At 38.8% G+C, this 20,987-nt stretch overlaps 2 protein-coding genes and 1 long non-coding RNA gene across 4 annotated transcripts in view; 2 read left to right on the top strand and 1 right to left on the bottom strand.

The window, feature by feature from the left end:
• The window catches only part of LOC131676911 (F-box/LRR-repeat protein 2), a 35,858-nt gene extending 20,583 nt beyond the window's left edge, over positions 1–15,275 (bottom strand). The window contains exon 1 of one of the 2 annotated variants that reach the window (XM_058956313.1): positions 15,062–15,275. In XM_058956313.1, the coding sequence (XP_058812296.1) occupies positions 15,062–15,121 (60 nt within the window). In that variant the 5' untranslated portion in view covers positions 15,122–15,275. Of the gene's footprint in view, positions 1–14,313; positions 14,588–15,061 lie in introns of those variants that run through there. The other variant, XM_058956309.1, reaches the window with a different exon arrangement.
• LOC131676915 (uncharacterized) lies at positions 13,870–14,506 on the top strand. Its single transcript, XR_009303258.1, has 2 exons — positions 13,870–14,001; positions 14,093–14,506. It is a non-coding gene; the product is annotated as an uncharacterized LOC131676915 (long non-coding RNA).
• A 3,900-nt stretch (positions 15,276–19,175) lies between the features above and the next one.
• LOC131676909 (alpha-2-macroglobulin receptor-associated protein) lies at positions 19,176–20,908 on the top strand. Its single transcript, XM_058956306.1, has 2 exons — positions 19,176–19,543; positions 19,788–20,908. Exons 1-2 carry the CDS (start codon positions 19,340–19,342, stop codon positions 20,724–20,726), a joined length of 1,143 nt encoding a protein of 380 aa, XP_058812289.1. The 5' UTR covers positions 19,176–19,339; the 3' UTR covers positions 20,727–20,908.
• Positions 20,909–20,987: the final 79 nt, after the last annotated feature.

Genomic DNA, 20,987 nt, shown 5'->3' with positions numbered 1-20,987 from the left:
TAAGATTGCTTCATACAGAGCATTGCTTTACTGGTGTTTTAGGGGCAAAACTAAACCGATTTTGAATATCGGGGTATGAAAACACATCTACGTGATTCAAGGAATTCGATGTTGAGAAGATTTTGTGAATTACCTTTATAATAAATGAACTATTTCTCAAAAATCAATATGTAAGTTCACTTCAAAGACAAAATAATGTGTTAATAAACAGTGAGTTCTAGTATTTATTCCTTGGATTAGGCATTGCGTTCAATCATGAGGTAAATGTTGGATGGTATATCAATACACAGATCAACAAATAATTCACCTAGTAGTGAGATAAAAGATTTCTAATATAATTATACTTGTGGCGTCACCGAAAGCAACTGTATGTTTGAAGCCCAAAAATCTAGCGAAAATTTAGCTCTTTTGCAAGATTTAGGTTATACTGGTTATGGCGCAAAAATGACTACTTACATTATTTATGATAAGAATGTAAGAATCAATATATCATAATAATATACCTATAAAAATAATGTCACTGCATTAACCATCATTTGCCATTCCTCACACGCCCCCCCCCCCCATCTCTCTCTCTCCCTCTCTTTCTCTCTCTCTGTCTCTCTTCTATCGCATCTATCTAGCTATTTCTGTATGCATTTCTAAGTTGTGTGATAAGATCTTCTGCCAATCTGAAATATTTATTAATTGTAATTGCGAAGGGTTGAGAAAACAAAACTATTTTTGTCTGCAGCTACATCAACTCAACTTTAATTCAATTGTATTCAAAGCCTGTATCTACACTATAATTAAGGAAATTCATGGCTATATCAGAAAAATATTTGGCTTAACTGGGTAAAATGAAAGTTTGACGATGGAAATTTTCAAAAGAGACATTCCACGTGCGATATTTAAACTATTCGTATCTCTATTGAATTTTGAATGAAAAATATGCTCAAAGACTGAAAGCTGAAGCCAGCAGGATTGGACTTGCCATCAACGTTTCGAAGACAAAATACATGAAAGGAAGAGGTTCTAGAGACGACAATGTGAACCTCCCACCCGAGTTCGGATTGACGGTCGACGAATTCATGTATTTGGGTTCACTGGCAACCGACGACAATGATAACAGCAGAGAAATTCAGAGACGGATCTTAGTGGGAAATCGTGCCTACTTTGGACTCTAGAGGACACTCCGGTCGAACAAAATTCGCCGCCGCACGAAGTTGATTATCTTCAAGACGCTGATTAGATCGGTGGTCCTCTACGGCCACGAGACCTGGACTATGTTCGTGGAGGACCAACGCGCCCTTGAAGTTTTCGAACGAAAGGTGTTGCGTACCATCTATGGTGGCGTGCAGATGGAAGACGGAACGTTGCGCAGGCGAATGAACCATGAGTTGTATTAGCTGCACATTCGTTGTATTGGTACGAACTTTCATGAAAAATAACGGATCAAAGACCAAAAATATCCACAAATTAGATCCAGGAAAAGAAGTCTCCCAAAGTACCCACTCTCGATGGGGGATGCAACTACAATGTGTCTTCTAACTTATCGTCGTCCATATTTGGATATACTGAGTAGTTTGAACCATTTCTTTTTCACAATATTGGTCTGTATAGGACTCATTTATTCATATTTCCTGCACGAGAATTCCGAACGAAACAATACAAACACGGCTTTTATGCAATCGACATAGCCTAGATATTTCACACTATTTACTTCAAATAAAAACTTTGAAATATATACCTGTCTCATTCACGAATCACATTCTACCTCTGTCGTTCTCTGTTCAAGGGGCTTGAAAGCACATGTGACCTTGTCTCACTTTACTATATTCAATTGCGCGTTAAAATACTGGACCAGTAAATTATGTTCTGCACATAAATCTTTTTTCGGGAATATGTGACCAAAAAGTAAACTTCGAATTCGTCAAGTAAAGAAGCATGAAAACAAAAAGAATAAAACCAAAAAAAGATGGAAGCCCTAGAAAGTCCTTTGCATATTTATTAGCCTTTTCTCAGAAGATGGGATTTTCAAAAACATTTCAAAACTTTCTGATGCAATGGTTTTCAAATTCGTACAATCCGGTTTATTCATTTTCTTTATTCAAAAATGTTTTTGGCTTCAAATATATGACCATTTCATTTTAATTAATTATTTCATTCCGCATTTATTCGTTTTGTTCATCTGCGTTCATTTTACTTATTTTATTCGTTTCATTCTTTGGAATCACTCTGATCAGTTTATTCTTTTTGTACATTTTACTCATATCATTCATTGTTTTCATTGTATGCATTTTATTATTTTTTTCCAGTTTATTTATTTTGTTCAGTTTCTCCATTTTAATAATTTGACTACTTTTTCAGTTTTAATCATTTCATCCAAATAATTTATTTAATTCAATTTATATCTTTATATTAATTTATAACACTGTTGTTCAATTTTTCATTTTAATCAATGCATTTAATTCTGCTCATTTTCTTCTTTTTATTCATTTTATCACTTCAGCTCATTTTGTTTATTTGATTCGTTTGTTTTATTTATGCATTTCATTTATTTTTTACTTTATTTATTTTGTTCATCCATTCTTTTTATTCATTTGATCAATTTCATTAATTTGATTCATTGTATTCACTGGATGAATTAAATCAATTTGATTCATTTAATTCATTTGATTCATTTAATTCATTTGATTCATGTGATTCATGTGATTCATTTGATTCATAAGATTGATTTGATTCATTTCATTCATTTGATTCATTTGATTGATTTGATTCATTTGATTTATTTGATTTATTTGATTCATTTGATTTGATTTGTTTCATTTGATTCATTTGATTCATTTGATTTATCTGATTCATTTTATTCATATCTTTAATTTTATGCATTTCATGTTCAGTCATTCGTTTTATTTCATTCAATTTGTTAGTATGAGTCAATTTATTCTATTAATCTTATAGCTATTTCTAAATATAATCTTAATTTTTATGTAATAACCTAATCTAATTTGATTCGTGTATATTATAATTTTGATTTCCATTAATTTTTCTACTCATTTTATGAATTTAAAAACCTATTGTTTCATTTTTTGCTTTACTTTTTTATTTCGGTCGTTTTGTTGATTTCTATAATTTATTCAGTTTATTCGAGATTTTATTCGTGCAAGACTAGAAACTGTTTTCATCCCACCTCTAGTTGGGTGCCTACTTCTCGTGAGTTCTGCAAACTAATCCAATGTGTAAGAAATGTCTCATCTCACTGCTAGGTGGATTAAATCGGTTTTTAATTTATAATGCACCATCAAATTAACAAGAAAATATCATCGACAATTGGCGAATCAAAGCGCGATTGACTCACAGATGGCAAGTATGTAAAAATGATGATGGGAAATTTGACACCCGTCAAAATACGGTGAATTTTTTTGGTATTTACGAAACCTTCTCTAATATCTTCAACACGGAATCCAAAATGGCAAGAAAAACGTTAGGTAAGTTATAGAAATCTATCAAAGATATAACTGCAAAAATCTGACGTTACTTAAATATTTTTTGTTTTAATAACCGCTGACATTGGTTATTTTTCAGAAAAGAAAAAATGTGTTATTCACGCGTGCCTGAGCTATTTTGGTGCATCCGGAAATTTTACCACCTTTTTCAAAATTCCCTATCCAGTGTTTCATAAATGAAAGCAGCTCCTGCACTTCTCCGGTAAGCGCCGAAATTATATGTTCAGCTCATTTTACTTCGGCGGATATTATTGCAAGTAAGAAAGGCTGCGAAAACCGCATATCCTTCCTTTATTGGACGGATGGATTCTCCGACGTAATGCAGGACGTTCATGGTCGCAATATGACAAAAATAACACAACCTTTTATAATTCAGAGTAGGTTTACTTCAAAACTTCGTGAACTATAACCACAGACTAACAGACATAACACTATAAGGGGATTCCCTCAAAAAACATCGATCCGACAATTTTCCCAGAACACTAGCTCCACCTTTTATTCACGGTCCCAAACACTCATTTACTGGTAGGTTACCCCTTAGGTTTGGGAGCAATTTTTCACTAGTGGTCTATCCCCGTATGCTTGTTCATATGACAGTGGCGCCATAATTTCAAATGTGGCCACAGTCCCAACTACAAATATATTTAAAATACCCGTTAAAGCGGGCGAAGCTTTGTTTTTAAGTGTTATGTCTGTTAGTCTGTGCTATAACTTTACCAAATTGCTCAATAAAGTAAAAGTGACTTCTTATCATCACTTTTATATTCCATATCGAAATAATTTGTATTCACCTGTAAGAATATCGTTTAGAAATTCACTTCCTTTATAAAAATTAACCCATCATCCTTTTTGTAATTGCAGGCCTGACAGACAGGTGTCTCACAACACGTTTTAGTTTTGCTTTGATTCTTCAATACCAAAACAAGGTTGTTACAAACATAAGACTTGAAGATTTTTTAAGGGATTATTTTTACTTGGATCTCAAAAAAAAGACCACGATTGCGATTTTTTTATTTTATATTCTTTTGTGCTACTATTTTGCACATATTTTAGTAAATATTTTAAGGCATCCGTAGTAATTTTTATGTTGAATGCCTATGTGATATAGCTGTTGCCACGGATCACCTCATTTTTTGATGGGTAAAAATGAGGCGATCCGTGGCAACAGCTATATCACATAGGCGCGGTGACCATGATAAATCAAGAACGGTTTATCTGCAATGGAAAAACAAATGTGGCCTACGCGATAACACAAACCGGGTCACAAACGCAAACATGCAATTGTAATTATCCACGCATACATATGCCCGCGATCTCGCCAACATTGAAACACCCCGGTAATTAAGTGAACGTTTTAAGTTGGGTCAATAAAAAAATGACACTGATATTCACTAGACAACACACAACACGTTCCATGGCGACATGATTGGGAACTCTTGTGAAATGGAAAAACTCACTCTCTTCTAGCATATGAACAATACACTAACAATTAAGTACCAGATTCACGATCCGCGCTAGATAATTGAGGAATTCGCGAGTATGCGAATGGCCACACGGTTATAAAACCGTATTTATACACGCTTAGTATATTCATGCTTGCACACGCAACGAAAACGTTAAAATGCAAACGCTCGAGCCGTTCGCCATCATCCACGCACACTTGTGCCCGCTATCTTACAAACAGAATGCCGCCCCGGTGACTAAGTGAACGTTTTAGCACTTTTAAATGTACAAACGCGGTCTCAAGAGCGAACCTACAAACAGCCGTGTTCGCGTCACAGAAAACATCTTCAGCATTCAACTTGTGTAAAATCTCTAATGGTTTCGAAGGTAGTTAGGATATCCAAACCAGGTACGCTACTGTCGTCACGTTTTTTTTTTGTGGCTCTACCCAGTCAAACTAGTCCGGAACCGGTTCGGACTTCCAGCATGAATTCCAGCTCAAATGCATCAACCGATAGAGTCGGAATCGGTTGTTTTCTTTGAACAAGATTCCATACTGAATCCATTCAGGATTTCGAACTGGTTCCGGAATGGATTTGACGGATAGGTTGGGATAGGTTGATGTGGCGGCACTAGTGTTTAACGTATATTAATTCAAATGTTTACACACGTTTTTTAAATATTTCTGCTCGATCATGGATGTCTGTTCTCTGTGTTCGCGTGATCATGAATCGGTTACGTCCTGAAGTCCCTATTCTAGGCCCTAATAGCATAGCACAGTGGGACGAGCCCGGACTTAAGTCCAGATATGAAGGTCACGCGATATCTTCACCAATATTTTTCTTGTGTTGACTTATGTGTTGGAGATAATTTGGCGAAATTTTAGACTATTTGGATGAAAAATGAATTTTTCACAGTTTTTAGAAGGGCGTAACTCCAGGGTTTGTTACATAATTTGCTCACAGCGACTTTATCCGGTTATTTAAGTTTTTCGAAGAAACAATTGTTTTTATGGCATAGGTTGCTTCGGCAAAATGAGTCGTTTTATTAAATTACATCGTAAAATTACCACAAATGAGTTACTAGTTTGTTTATGCATTGTGTAAATAGCTGTTTGTCGTGATAATTAACAAAGTACGAACTTCTAAAGCCATAACAACTACGACGCCTGCGAATGCCCGCTATCGCACTATACTCATTCGAAAGCTTTTAATTTTCTCTTTCACATGAGCCCATGGTAATTTTGTGAAAACTTGCGATAAGCAATCAAAATTTAGAAAAACTGCAAATGGAGACGCGTGGTCATTATTTCAATAAATAGTTTAAAGCCAGAATAATGACATGAAGACATGCACAGCTTTCAAATAATATTGATTGGATGATCCACGAAGCTTGTATCCATTCCATGAAGCAGAAAATATCGGATGAACCATCATCAGAATCAGACAGAGATTAAATAAATTATGCTTAAATTTTTAAATATGTGAATAAAATTAAGAATTTTTATCGACATTAAATCAAACTGTGTGTTTGAATTATCGGTTGCTCAAACTTTTGTAGATAAATTGGTTCAGTATCCCAGAATAACCCAAGTGAATTAAAATCTGTTTGAATATATCACACGTGATGTGAGATTAAGCCATACTCATTTCAATACTTCTCTAGTGGATGCGAGTAGACTTACGGTCGAGCTTACGGTAGCTCCGAAATACTTTATTATAAAACAATTACTTAATTCCAGTAGCCAAAAAAATCTGAAACATTCACATGGGTAAAAAATTCGAACCATGACGAACACAAAATTATGTGTGAACCAAATTATTGATTAGTGAAGCTATTTTTGCTTACCAATTCATGTCAAAAATAAATTCAACGTTCCAAAGTTATTCAAAATCATATTACTTGAATCATTAAGCAATTGAGATGGAAATTAACTCTTATGAATATCAAACATAATTGCGGAGTACAAAAATTAACATAAAAACTTCGAACCTTAACGATAATTATTTTTAGCCTCCCTAACAAGATGTTTTTTTCTAATATGTTTTAATATCAAAAAGAAATGCAATGTACAAATATAACTACAAAAAAAATTATTAAATGCTACGGCAAAATAATTATTTTTGAGCCACCCTAATGAGAAGGGATTTTTTCTAATGTTTTAATATTAAAAACAAATTCAGCGCACGATCATTACAATTCAACAATTTTATGAAGGAATGAAAACATCAAAATATTTTTTTATTTTTGAGTCACTCTAATGAGTGATTTCTTTTTTTACACGTTTTAATATCAAAAACTAATCTAGTGCACAACAGTTACTTTTAAAATAATTTATGAACCGTTTCGTTAAAGAACTGTTTTTGAGCCACCCTAATGAACGGTAAATGTTCATTTTTAATGTATTTTGGTATCAAAAACGAATTGTACGTACCAAAATTACATAAAACTCTCCTACTCGAACTGATACGACATAGTTTTGACTTTAGTCCACCTTTTGCTCTAAGTCGAGCCACTGTGCACAGGTCCAATGCCTTCAGGTGGACCACACAAAAAATGACGCTCATATCCACTAAACATGACATTCCATGGCGATAAAAAACGAATTTATACACGCGAAGTCACGTACACGCCACAAACATAAAAACATAAAAATGCTTGAGCCCTTCGCGATCATCCATGCACCCGCGCTCTCGCAGACGTTTCAGAATAATAAATTTATATAGATTTTCAAACGCGGTCTCTGGCGTGAACTTACCAACTCCCGAACCCACTCCCAAAAGTCTAGTCTCGCTACCAGAAGTCTAGGTCCATGCCTTCAGTTGGATCAATTAAAAACAAGAACGCTCTCATATCCACTAGACAACACCGGGAACTCTAGTGATATGGGGTAACTCACTCCCTGTCATAATCTGATCCGTACACCAAAAATTAAATATCAGAATGACGATCCGCGTGACCATCCAAGAACACACGCGTTATAAAATCGAATTTTAGGGGACGGGCATAGCGTAGTTGGTAAATCATTTGCCCTGTACACAGCTCACCTGGGTTCGATTCCCAACCCCGCACATAGAGGGTTAAAGATTTTTCTTAAGACATTTTTCTAACCCGAAGAGGCGAATGACCTTAAGGTTTAAACCTCTATAATCGAAACAACAAAAAATCGAATTTATATCCGTGATGTAACATACACGCGAGCACATGACTCAAACACGTTAACATACGAACGCTTAAGCCCTTCGCGATCATCAATGCACACTAGAGTGCCTAGAAAAATAATGGATTTATGAAAACCCAATCGGCCCACCCCTGAGTCGATTCCTGGTCCTACCAGGAGTACTTGTTCCAAATTTGAAGCAAATTGGACAAGTCTAGCTACCGGACCAACGTGCCTGAAGTTTGTATGTGTGTTTGTATTTTTCGACAATTTGCATGAAGCAAACCCACTAGCTTGCAATTTTATTGCTAGGTGGCACTGTATACATTGTTTTATTACTGTACAAAGTGAAAATAAGAAAGATAATTGAATTGTCTATAATTATTGTGAAATAATGGTTAGATTTAGCTGAATAGTATGTTTGGAAGAATTGTAGTACATAATACGAGTTATGTTTTGGTTAGAAAATTTTAGTTCCACATGTGACCGCATAGATGGCGCCAACACAAACTTTTCTTAGAAGAAAGATAGAATATCAAGATGTTTGGAAGAGTTACTGTAAAATCCCTGCCGCATAACTTTGTAGAAGACACTTAATTTCTATCTCTCGCTGTTACGTTTTGAACACTTACAATTTAACTATTGTAATTGTAGCACATTTTGCTAAAAAATTCCTCTACAAAATGGTTCCAATAGAAAAACTACTTATTTTCGATATTCTTGCATTAAAAGGTTTAAGGTCTGGTGTAGCGTGCAAATAATCGACTATTTTATCCGTTTGATTGTTGGTATTAACCTCTAGAATAGTCTCCCGCAATCTCGGTGGTCACACTGAATTTCTTTTGTTTTAAACAACTATGTATTTCCGCTCGTATAGGTAATACAAATAACACACGCAGATTTCAACAATTTTCGAAAAACTGACAGCGATAAAAATGCAGTGTAAACAATACACTATAAACTACTTCTACCCAAATTTTCAACGGAAAATACCCAGTGGGTCATTTTGTACAGCTTTTTTTCCGTGATGCAATTTAATGTGGAACACCCTTTCATAGCGTTTTTCTCAAAGCCGCGTTTTTCAATTTAGCAAACATGATAACTCAAAAACTAAAGAACGAATTGATTTGATTTTTTTATGAGAATGTACACTATGTGTAGCCTGTCGATGAAAAACAAAACATCGAAAAAATTCTATTATTTTGAGGAAAACGAGCGAATTTTACAATAAAATATAATATTTTACAGTTTTCATTAAGCCATTTTCCAAAATTCAACCTTTTTGTATTTTTTTTTTGGTTCACCGAGTAACTACAGGTCTAAGTATTTTACAATTCTTATTGAATTTACTTTGTCAGACAATTTTAACAAGAGTTATTGCGCTCGCCGCGGCGCTCCTCGACGTGGAAATGGTTGGACGTCTACTCTTGGAACGCTCGTATGTGTGGCTCTGCGTGACTGAAAATATATTTTTTCGTATACTATGCATGTATAAATAGATCTTGATATTACACAAAAAGTCCATTGTTGCCTTGCCTTCAAAACCGTAAAACAAAACAAACTTTCAGCTTGAGTGCTTTACACCAGACGCTCCCCTTAATAATGTATGTCATAGTAACACTACCATACATTATACAGATGGTTACCCATCCCAACCCAGAAATACAAGTGGGACAGATACATGGTCACTTGCAGTAAGGCAACCACCTCCTTAAATCTATAGCAAAGATCGTGGCGCAAGCCCATGCCATACCGTCGGAATTGAAGTGTCCTTGGTACCGGAAGGAGCTCTGCGATATTACAAAGTCACCAATACCCATACTAGGCCCAACTACTACTGTACTAAGCCGAATCTCGGGTTAAAATGTCAGATAATCTTTTTGGTGTTCCTGGATGCGCTGGAAGCTCCATGTTTCCTCTCAAATTTCTAAAACTAAGAACTGTTTGTTTCGGTTTCGGTTGTCAGAGCTTTCTCGGGCGGCCTCTCAAGAGCAAATTCCTTTACAAGGAATCTTTTCTGTCTGTAATTTTCAAGAGCAGCCACAATGCAGACCTTACATAGGGATCGTCAGAGTCACACTCTTCCTGAGCCAAGAGAATATAACTAAATATTTCTCATGATGAGTTGCGTAGCTCTTTTTAGTATTTTAGCAAGAGTGCGTATTTCAGGAAAGGTTTCAGATTCCTCGCTATTTGTACGCGGGGCATGGCAGAAGATCATGTAGACTCTCTCCACAATATGCGCACTTTTCAGCTTTCCCATGAAAATCTCAAAATTATGATTCTCTGTGCAATTGTTACACCGTGCTTTGTTTCTGCAATGGCCCATTTGCTTATATTTAGCGCAATGCATGACGCGATGTTAAAATAGCCGAACAGTCGACGATCTTTGTCGAAGAAAGGTAAAGCGCCAAAGATAACCCGATACAAGTTCGAAGGGACACAATTTGGTTCCGTCCAGTGCGCTTGTCAAAAAAAATTACGCTCTATGGATCAATGGGGCCTTGAAATTACCAACCCCATGCATCAATAGATCCATACATGACAAACTCGAATCGGTGACCACATTGCCGATCTCAACTTTGTGAGCAGGCATGTAAACGCGGTTGTGGTTCATAAACGACTTGTCGCTAGTAACGTGATTTGCTTTCCTAAAGACAATACTACAACTACGAGCCTATCTGGGTGAACTTTCGATACTTAGCGGATTATCTTTGATCCTTTTGACGTAGGACTACGTCTTTGTTTTCGATATGGGGGTGCACTCTGCAAATTCTACCAAAATGGTATGTAACGAAAAGTGGTCCAATTTTAAACGCTTATAATTCAGCCATCTCACGATAAATTTTCAAATTTTTTGCACATATCGCCCCGAAATACTTCTAAGAATAGATTCCAATAGATAAATCCAAAGATTTTTGATATCATAGCATTAAAAAATTAAATAATATACAACCTTGTCAAAATATCGCGCATTAACACACAGAAGATAGCGCTTCCCAAGCCCTGTACGACGGATTGGGGTACCTAGCGCGCAACGCTTCTATGAATGACGTCATCATCGACTATTTAAAGAACGGACTTGGCCAGACACGCTCAGTTCCCTGTTGAACGGCTGGCGAAGCAGATCACTGAGCTGTGTTTTTGTGTGCCGCTGTAATGTTGCCAGTAAATTTTTGGTTTAATTTGCACATGTATTTGCTATTTGCGCTTGAAATAAAGTAATGTAGTGGTAGTAATAAGCTTCCCATTTTGGTTTAAACGCAAGGACAGTTTTTAAAACAGGATTTGATTAATTAGTTTAGCTCATCTAAGCAATTTTATCAATTCTGTAATTTAAAAGGAATTTTACGGAACTTGGTGAATTTGGCCCCACTTGCAACTGGTATAATCAACCTGCACAAAGTGTTGCATAACGCATGGCTGTTTTTTGGAACAAAATCATTCAGCCCTTCGCTATGCAAAATCACGATATTATGACAGATGGGCTAAGCGCGGCCGTTCCTTTCAATCGGGAAAGGCCGCGTGGAATTTTGGTGAAACGCGCTAATAGTGTCGTGGTGGTACTAGTTGTCTCTTTCGCTCTACTCATCATCATCAGCGTTGACTCATTTTGCATTGTACGCTTGGTCAATGTGTTGGTAGATAGGGGAACTGGCGGTAAAATGAACACGTTAAGCAAAGTCATTATTTTCTAACTAATAAGTGAATGAGATATTACAATCACCTTATGTTTCTTGTTAGACATGTTTTGTACATATCTGGTAAAAATACTTCGTCATAAACAAATTTTTTCAAACATGATTCTTGATTTGTAAACATGTCCAAAAATGAGACATGTTTATAGCGAGTGGGTAAAATGAACATGTGGCGGTGGTAAAATGAACAGCTTCTGGTGACCTGCAAAATGTCCTATATGTATGCAATGCGCAGCGTTGGAAAGCATTTTCCGATCAATGCTAATATCCCAACAAATCATGAGCTTTGCATACACACAGGGCATTTTGCAGGCAAAAAAATGTCACGGAAGAATTGAATTTTCATGACGTAATATTAACCATTTTACAATCCTGTGGCATCGAAACACATCTACAAACTTGGGGTTAACCATAGGTGTTTGAACTTTTAGGATCTGTTTGAGAGCAACTAGAAAGCTTGTTCTATACATTCTAGATGTGATTATATTGTCTAAAATTTGATTTTTCTTCACCGGTCCGGGTGTTTTTCCCACACACTAAATACTAAGAAAATAAATATTTTACATTAAGTAGTATAGTCCTACGTCTACAGTTCGTGCAACCCCATAGGGCTGCCCCTTGTAGTTTTTATCATCAGCTGGGTCTTTTCAGGAGAGTCTAGTTTTTGCAGGGGCTAGAAGAGAAAGAAATTATCAAAGGTATATTAAATTGAAAGGTAAGTCAGAGGATAACAAAGTAAAAATGTTACCTCTCTTCACTCGATGCATGACTGGATGCTACCGAGTTTCTTAACAACTGACACTAATAATGTGTAAAAACCTTTATCAGCAATAGATTATAAAACATCTTTGTTTCGTGTGCAAAAAGGTGGGTGGGTAATATATGGGACACAAGCTGGATATCGTGACGGTACTGGACTGGTGATTCAAATCTAAACTAAACCGTAATCAATAATCAAATTATCTTCTCAGTATATTGGTCTTGATATACAGTCTCCTGAATAGATGCTCGCTTTGTGGTCTTCAATGTGGGTTGCAAAAAGTGTTGTTAAAGCTCGAAAATTACACTTGTGAGAAATCATCAAGTTTCAGAAATTGTTGAAACCAAATGTTTTAGTAATGCATCGAACGACAAGATCTGGTGTCAATTCGAATTGTTTAAATTTTGTTTTGAAAAACTCAATTTAAAAACGTGGAGTGTTTGGCAGAGCATATTATTCAGCATTGTTCTGTGCCGCTCAATTTCGGCTATGAATTTTTCCGTAATCCGTTTTTTCGGTTTAGTTAGACGTACCATTGCGCTTCTCTGACTAGCAGCAAAGAAGCACTAGCCAGCCTCGCTGTGGAGGATAAGCCGAGCAAGCATTTTGATCTCTTCAGCTAAATGCCCACTAGAGTGAAGCAGGTAGGATAACGGTATCGTTCGGATATCAGACGCCGTTGCCTTCCGCGATTTTTTATGAGGTGCTTCGTGGTGGATTCGTTCCCACAGTAGCTAGGGGGTGCCAAAAAAGAAGTGATGCAGGATTCCGTGTAGGAGTAAAAAAACAAAACTAAAAAGTTAGAACTATTCGTCGTATGAGATCCGCTCAGAGAACTCGACATGAAACCCGGAGTTAAGGAAGTTGTCATTGTCATTTATTAGTTGACACTCTGGCAGACTGTTATTCACCCATCTAGACCCTGTCAAGATGAGGACCTATTAAGCTCAATTGTTTGTATATGCTATACCGCATAGCACACCAGTTTCGCCCACAAGCGGGAGCCGATTGTTAACCAGTTCCACTAGTTTCAGATACATTGCCTAGAGGATAGTCGGAGGTGGAAAATTAAGAGATAGTAGAGAGGTATTGGTTTCCCCGCTGTTCTCTTTTTGAGTTTCTCTAGTGTCAATTTTAATAAGGTTACCTTGAATGCTTCTCAATTCAGATTGACATGTTTAGAGATACTATACACTATAGGAATATTCACCATCGAACACTAGTGCAGTATCCTCGCCATTCCCAGTGTGTTCAAAAGCTAGTGTTTTGGACCGATGCACCACTAGCGCGGGTAAGATTTTCCCACTCAAAATTGAACCGTTTGGCACATCATGATTAATTACTTGTCAAATAAAAGCGAACACTTTCGCCACCGGAGTGTCGTAAGCGTTGTGTATTTAGTGCACATACCGTGCAAATATTTGAATCATCCCACGTTCGGGCACATTAACGGTATCTATTTTCCATGTGTATCCTATAGTAGTTTAAAGGTAGAATTATGTATATAGCACAGCACTACATTCGTGTTTCATTTTAATTCCAGTAATGCTCCATGCTAGCTTATTCCACTGAAAAAGGGTTTCAATCGCAATGTTAAACACTCACTTCCTGTCATTTAGCACTACAAATTGATATGTACGACTCCATCTGTATCCTCTTCAATTCCGATTTCGACAGGATCAATTACATAACATAGCAACAATACATGCATCGCCGACCGACATTTATTTTTTGGAGGATCCATTTCCGCTCGGATCTACTTACGCAATCTGATTTGATATAAAACTCGTCGTCGTCATTTTCACTAAGATTGGTTCCTAGCAGTATATTGGCAACACTTTGGCGTCTCTTGAAGGATGAACTGATCGTTCGGTTCGACTCGCCGGACGCGTGTAAATACATGCTTTTGCAGAGTTCTGGCTCTAGTCTGCACACCAAGTGACCACCAGGATAGAACCAGAAAGGATCACCTGCTCCTGCGGAACTAACGTGCACCGAGGAAAGACTAGTACTAAACGCCACCGATCGCTTCCCCGATCGTAGGTTAATATTTGTCTGCCAATGTGCAATTGCACAATTTTACCGCTCTGTATCGAATCGTTAGCATCATCGACTTAACTGCAGTTGACCAATAAATACATTTCTCAATTTTATTAATAAATTATTTTATTCTGATTTTTGCACGAAACGTCTCTCATTAACATAAGCATCGTAGGATTGACTTACCAATCGGTAATTTTTTTTTTGTCACTTGATTAATCACACAAGTACACTCACTCATAGGTGGGAAAATATTTCGATCGCGCTTTTTTTGATTTATTACTGTTTGACAAGGTCTTATTTACAGTAATGTTCGCTGCTATTAGTGGAAAAAGTTAGCCTGGCTGGTTTTCCGACTCAGTTATAATATTATACGAATTATGCTTGGATTTGCACTGCGATAAATATCAATCTCACTGTACCTTTCGCACCAAAAAAAAAAACAATTCATCCGCATATATTCATATCTTACTTGATGTTGAAAAATTCGCTGCTCCTTTGGTAGTTGAACATCAAAGTCCGATCCAGTCATATTGGCTGCCAGTAGATCAATACACGACGAACTGTTATATAGATGTTCGCCGTCCGCCAAGTTCAGGTTCGATTATTCACACGAGATGGAAAATGCGCCAGAGCACGGATGAGACGTGATCGCGCGTATGACCACCGCCACAGCACCGGTCTCAGAGGTAAATCGAGAGTGATTCCGCTGGGTCGTACTAAGTACAAGCGAAGCTAACAAAAGACGAATCGCGCTGATGGTCACGGCACTGCGGGAAGTATGACGTTTTTCCGAAGACACATTTTGGCTTGAAACTCGATAGGTAGTGAAATTGCTTTCCGAACTCACTCTCAGCTGAATTGAATAACAGTCGTTTACGTCGATGGAAGTTTGCTAAACGACTCAATGATTTTCTGAAAATGTTAATTATGCTACGCAATGAATGTTGCGGTGCTTGGTGAATCAACTTACATTTTTGTGCGGTTTACTAAATTTCTAAACGAACACAACGCCGCGACGCACTGTTAATGGAATTGCTTGTCGTCCGGAAACAAAATTCTTAAGAGCATTTTTCGGCAATGCGTGCTTCGCTTACAGAGTGGGTTGACGTAAGAAGTAGGTGAAAGGGTACCCCGATTTTCAACATCAATCTGTAAATGGTAATCATCAATATACATTTCGGGACGGGATGAAGTTAAATTAGTTATGGAATTTGCGCTTCGACTTTGTCTCATCAGAATCCGACACTAGCTTAGGAGCTAGCGTCTTTGCGGGACATCACGCACGGCTAGGGGTTTGCTCAGAAACACAGTGTTTTTGTATTTTTGGAGCTAGCGTCAATCCGGCGCTAGCTTAGCCCTGTTACTAAGCTAGTGTCGGATTCCGATGAGACGAAGTTGATAGAAAATTTCATAACTAATTTAGTTATAGGTTTTGTGCTCTTCACGCGCAAAGACGGTTTTAAACAACTTTTTCCTTAATGGAGAAAAAGATGCCGAGGTCTGTCCACTAGTTATAGGTGGAGCGTAGCTTCCGGTTGACTGGTGCTCCAATGACCCGTTGCTGGATGTTCAACACAATCTACTCGAACTAGTCCCCGGCGGTGGATATAACCTACTCACGAGCTTCTCGGTAGGGTATCGAGATCGGTCTGGCGATTCCGGTGGAGCCTGGCGTTCGGTTTGCTGCCGCCCCGATGCTTCGGACGATGGCAGAGTAATGCACTAACGACCCGAACGACCATTAGGCGAAACGTTGTTGTCAACTTCGTCCGTATCCGCTATGAGTTCAACGCAGCAGCCCATGCCACAATTCAGTTTTGAGGATGTCGTTCCCGCTAAGAGACGTCTTCGGCATGATCTTAGCTAGTACGTTACTTGTCCTCGCAGCCTTCTCACATACATAGTCAACATGGCTGTTGTAATTTAACCGATCGTCGACCATCATAGCCAGATGCTTCAGCGTACGCATCGATGGAATTGAGTGTTTGCCGACGCTGATCACGACATGCTGGATTATTTTTTCGGTTGCCTCCGTCTTGTTGTGAGTCAGCTGCAACTTGACATCAGCCATCTAGGTTTCCACGGTGCGCATTGTCTCTGCCGGCAACATCTCCACTTCCTTGGGGCTCTCACCGGTTATCGTCAGGACAACGTCATCTGCAAAGCCGTTGTACATTATGTTCCAGAGCGTTGGGCCGAGTATGGAACTCTGAGATGCTTCCGACGAGACTCTAATCGACCTCTGCCCCATGTTCGTCTCGTAGATCATTACTCGATTCTGAAAGTAACTTTTCAGAAGCTTGCACAAATAGTCCGGGATCCTCATTCTGTGCAGCACTACGGCAATGGCCACCCAGCTCGCGCTGTTGAACGCGTTCTTAATGTCCATCGTTACCAAGGCGCAGTAGCGGTTACCGCTTCTCCTTTGCTTCGATATTTTCTCACCGCTCCCCTGTGCGAATTGCGTCCACTGTCGTTCTTACTTTCAGCGTAGTTCTTCAGCCTGTTGACCTTCTCCAGAAGTTTATCAGGAGTATCTATCAGGCATATAGGCCGATATGATGCTGGATCTACTAGTGGTTCCCCTGGTTTTGACAGTAATACCAGCTGCTAAATTTTCCATCTATACGGAAAAAAGCCTTCGTCGAGGGATTTCTGTATAACTATCCTGAATGTCTGGAAACGCCAGGAACGCGGTCTCAGTGCCACGTTGGGGATACCATCCGGACTGGGAGCTTTCTTAGCTTTTAGCCCTTTTTTTAAGGAGCTCGTCGTTAAAGACTCAATTGTCACCGGTATTTCCACCGTCCGCATCAACGTACGGTGTAGGCGGCCTTGCGGTTGGGTCGTGCTTCGGAAAAAGCCTCTGTCATTGCTCATTTGTATGCGACCAGGAAATTTGTTGTTGTTAGTTGTATGTTAGTCTTTTTGATATGTAGTCTTCGTCCTATCAATGCCGGAGTTCCAGTTTTGGGACGGAGTGATTTTAGTGACGCTACTTTCGCCTTCGCAGCTGTCAATGCAATATGAATATATAGGAAAACACCCCGCGGAAATATGAAATACATGCGTAAAATCTCGCAGGCATCCACGAATACGTACAGAAGTAGGTCTTTTATTTCCGATGGCGCAATTCCTGGCAAGTAACATAGAGGGATTCGTATTTGCAGAAGATCTTCGAACAGACCAGCTCACACTCTCCAGCGCTTCAAAAGATCTGCTTCGTCATCAAAGCGGAATGTTGATTCGTTTGCCAGATGTCTTGAATAATTGTCCGTCCGTGAATCGTAAAATTAGGCAGTAACCTAAGAGGATCGTACCTCGTAGATACTTCGCTTTGTTGAGACGGCAGTCGCAACGTGCACCCAGCTTGAATACAAAATACATCGTCTTTAGCTAGCCAGGACATTACTAGCACTCGTTCAACTCTATCTCAAAGTTGTTGAGCTTCTCTGATGGGGTTTCTTTTCCTCTTGTCCACCGACCAGTCGTAGGACTACAGTTGAATTGAATAGCTAACTGGTTATTGTGAAGCTGCTCCTTTGGTGTTCAAATGCGACTTCCTTGGCTACCATTATCGCCTCATTTTTAGTGTCAAAACTGCCCAGATTGTCGTGTACATAAATACGACATTGGATACATCGGCTGGCCATGCAAATTGGCGAGTGTGTTCACTGGCCTTAATATTTTTGATGAACTGGGTAGACTACGCAGAACAAGATGACCCGAACGTGGATACGTTCGTAATATACACTCGAGTCTGTTGAAATGAAAATTTTCGCGCATGTCGCCTTCAATTGTAACCTTCCGTCCGTAGAACCCATTGTTGGAACAGCTGGAAGTGAAGCAACTAGGTCCGGTTCTTTAAGCAGTATAGTATTTAGTAAAGCACAATTCACTTTGGTAACCGCGGACTGTGTGCCTGACCGCAGTGAACGATCGCGCTTAGATGCAGAATGGTGTAGGGATTTTTTCGTTAGAGTTGGTTAGCTTAAGTATACCTGAGTTACGGTTTCAAAACTCTTGACCATTCAGAAGCGTAGGTGATCGTACTGACAAGCCAGTTCGTCGTATTGCTGTTTGCTGGGGAAGTACCAAAGAATGGGCAGTCCTGACATCGTAAAGATTGTACTTCGAGCTACCTTCGTCGCCGGATATCTCGTATATGATCTGTTGAGAATCCGCTTCCACTCGAACGATTCTTTTCCACTATATTCATTACGTTGGCATGTATGTATCCTTGGCAATGTGCTAACAGTGTCATATGTCCTCTATAGAGAATTTTTTTCCGTTTGGCTACATGGCTAGAGAGCTTTAATTTCCACAAGGATGCTACCAATTAGCTCATTTGAATGTTTCGATAACGAAGCATCTGACCTGGTGACGAACTTTGTAGAATTTTTTTAAACACGCAGCTACTCGTCACATTCACTACGCATGCCACATAAAAAACTGTTGAACGTGATATTCTGCGCCAGCAAATATCGTTACAAACCGTTTCAACATACAACAGAGCTTCCTTTTATGCACACCATCAATACGTGGCGCTAGTAACATTACCGAGATTTCCCTATATGAATGCATCGACGTACAGCGATCCGATTGGAATGCACTATCAGCTGGTTTGCTGTCATTCTGCTTTTAGCCGACTCCGGTGTCTGTTCCTAGTTTGGGGCGAAACAATATTATTATTAAATAATTTCCAACAAATTTGTGATACAAGAGGATTTGAAGGCTTCAAGGAACGATGTTGCATTTAAGACTACTGTTGATGACGCTTTTGTCCATCCATCTAACTCTTGATCTTGTTAGCGCCGTGAAGGCGTCCGACAAATACTCCAAGAAAGCCAACACTCTGCCAGACTCGGAAATATACGAGCCGGACTTCCGAAACATTCAGCGCCCATTCCGAATGGCTAAACTCAACCTGGTTTGGTCGAAGGCTCAGCATGTAAGTACAATTTTTATTAATTTTTTTTCGAAATCACTATATCTTACAAAAGATGGTCTAGAAGAATGGCGTCACTGGCTATTATTATAATTCCATTTTTCCATGAATGAAGCTGCGATATTAGGTTTATAATATGTGTGCGTATCACAGATTCACCACACAAACAATATTTATTGAAATTTGGTTTATTTCTGAGAAATTGGATCAAATGCTAAGCAGAAGCTAACAATAACATCAATTGCAGCGCCTCACGGAGCCGAAGCTGAAATCCCTGTACACGGAACTGAAAATTCATGATAAAGAAGAAATCACCTGGAAACAGCTCAACTCCCAGCATAAGGATAAGGAAGGGCTTAAAGAGGCGGAATTGCGAAAAAAGTTAATTGGAATCATGAGCACCTACGGTTTGCTGGAGCACTTTGACGAGACCCAGGACCCGGAAAAATACAAACACTACAAAGCGTACTCCGGCAAAGTGGACAGCTATAAGAACAAGAGTCTGTTTAAAGATAAAAAACTAAACAAGCTATGGGAAAAGGCAGAGACTTCGGGCTTCACAAAAGAGGAACTGGATGCGCTCAAGGAAGAGTTCGAGCACCACCAGGAAAAGATTGATGTGTACTACAATCTGCTGGAACAGCTGGGCGATGACGACGGTAAAAGTGGTAATGTCCACGAGAATGCAGTGAATGAGGAGGAACATGACCGGTTCAATGAGATTGCCACGGCTGAGGAGGATAGCAACGATGTTAGGGCGCAGCAGAGTGGCGAGAGCAAGCAGAATGCGTTTCTGCACAAATCCAACCAGCTGCGAGATAAACATCGAGAAATCCGGGACAATTTCGATCGATTGGACAGGATAGCTTCGAAAGGACCAAACAGTCAGGATTTCATCGAACCGAAAGTGCAGGGACTGTGGCGGGTGGCACTGGCTTCCAACTTTACGGCCAATGAGCTGGCTTCGCTGAAGGTGGAACTGCTGCACTACGAGAGCCGGCTGCTGAAGCTGCGACATATGCACGCGGAGCACGCGCTTAGTATGGAGAAGCACAAACAAGCCAAACATGGCGATAAGGCCGACACGCACAAGATGATGGAGGAGAATATCAAGAAGCAGACGAGGAAGGTGGAGAAGATTCAGGAGGAGGTGGAGAAGCGTATCTTTAAGCATTCAGAACTGTAAAAGACTGGAAAATGATTTTTTCGATGTTGAACAGCTAGGTGTTGTCTTTTTTCCTGTGGAACTGTACTCGAATTGTATTGATGTCTACTATATTTTTGTAACAAACGCGCAACTAATCCATTTTGATGTTAATTTTGTTTAATTAGGAGAAATAAATATCTATTTTCAAAGTTTTTGTTCAATTTGGAAGGTACTTATAGATATTTATGAACGCCCTAAAAACCTCTGGTGGATACTGAACTGAAGTCCAAATAGCAGTTC

Source organism: Topomyia yanbarensis, chromosome 1, assembly GCF_030247195.1.
Source record: "Topomyia yanbarensis strain Yona2022 chromosome 1, ASM3024719v1, whole genome shotgun sequence".
NCBI classification, from domain to species: domain Eukaryota; kingdom Metazoa; phylum Arthropoda; class Insecta; order Diptera; family Culicidae; genus Topomyia; species Topomyia yanbarensis.
Note: the sequence above shows the minus strand (reverse complement) of the source record. Positions and strands in the feature narration are given on the sequence as shown.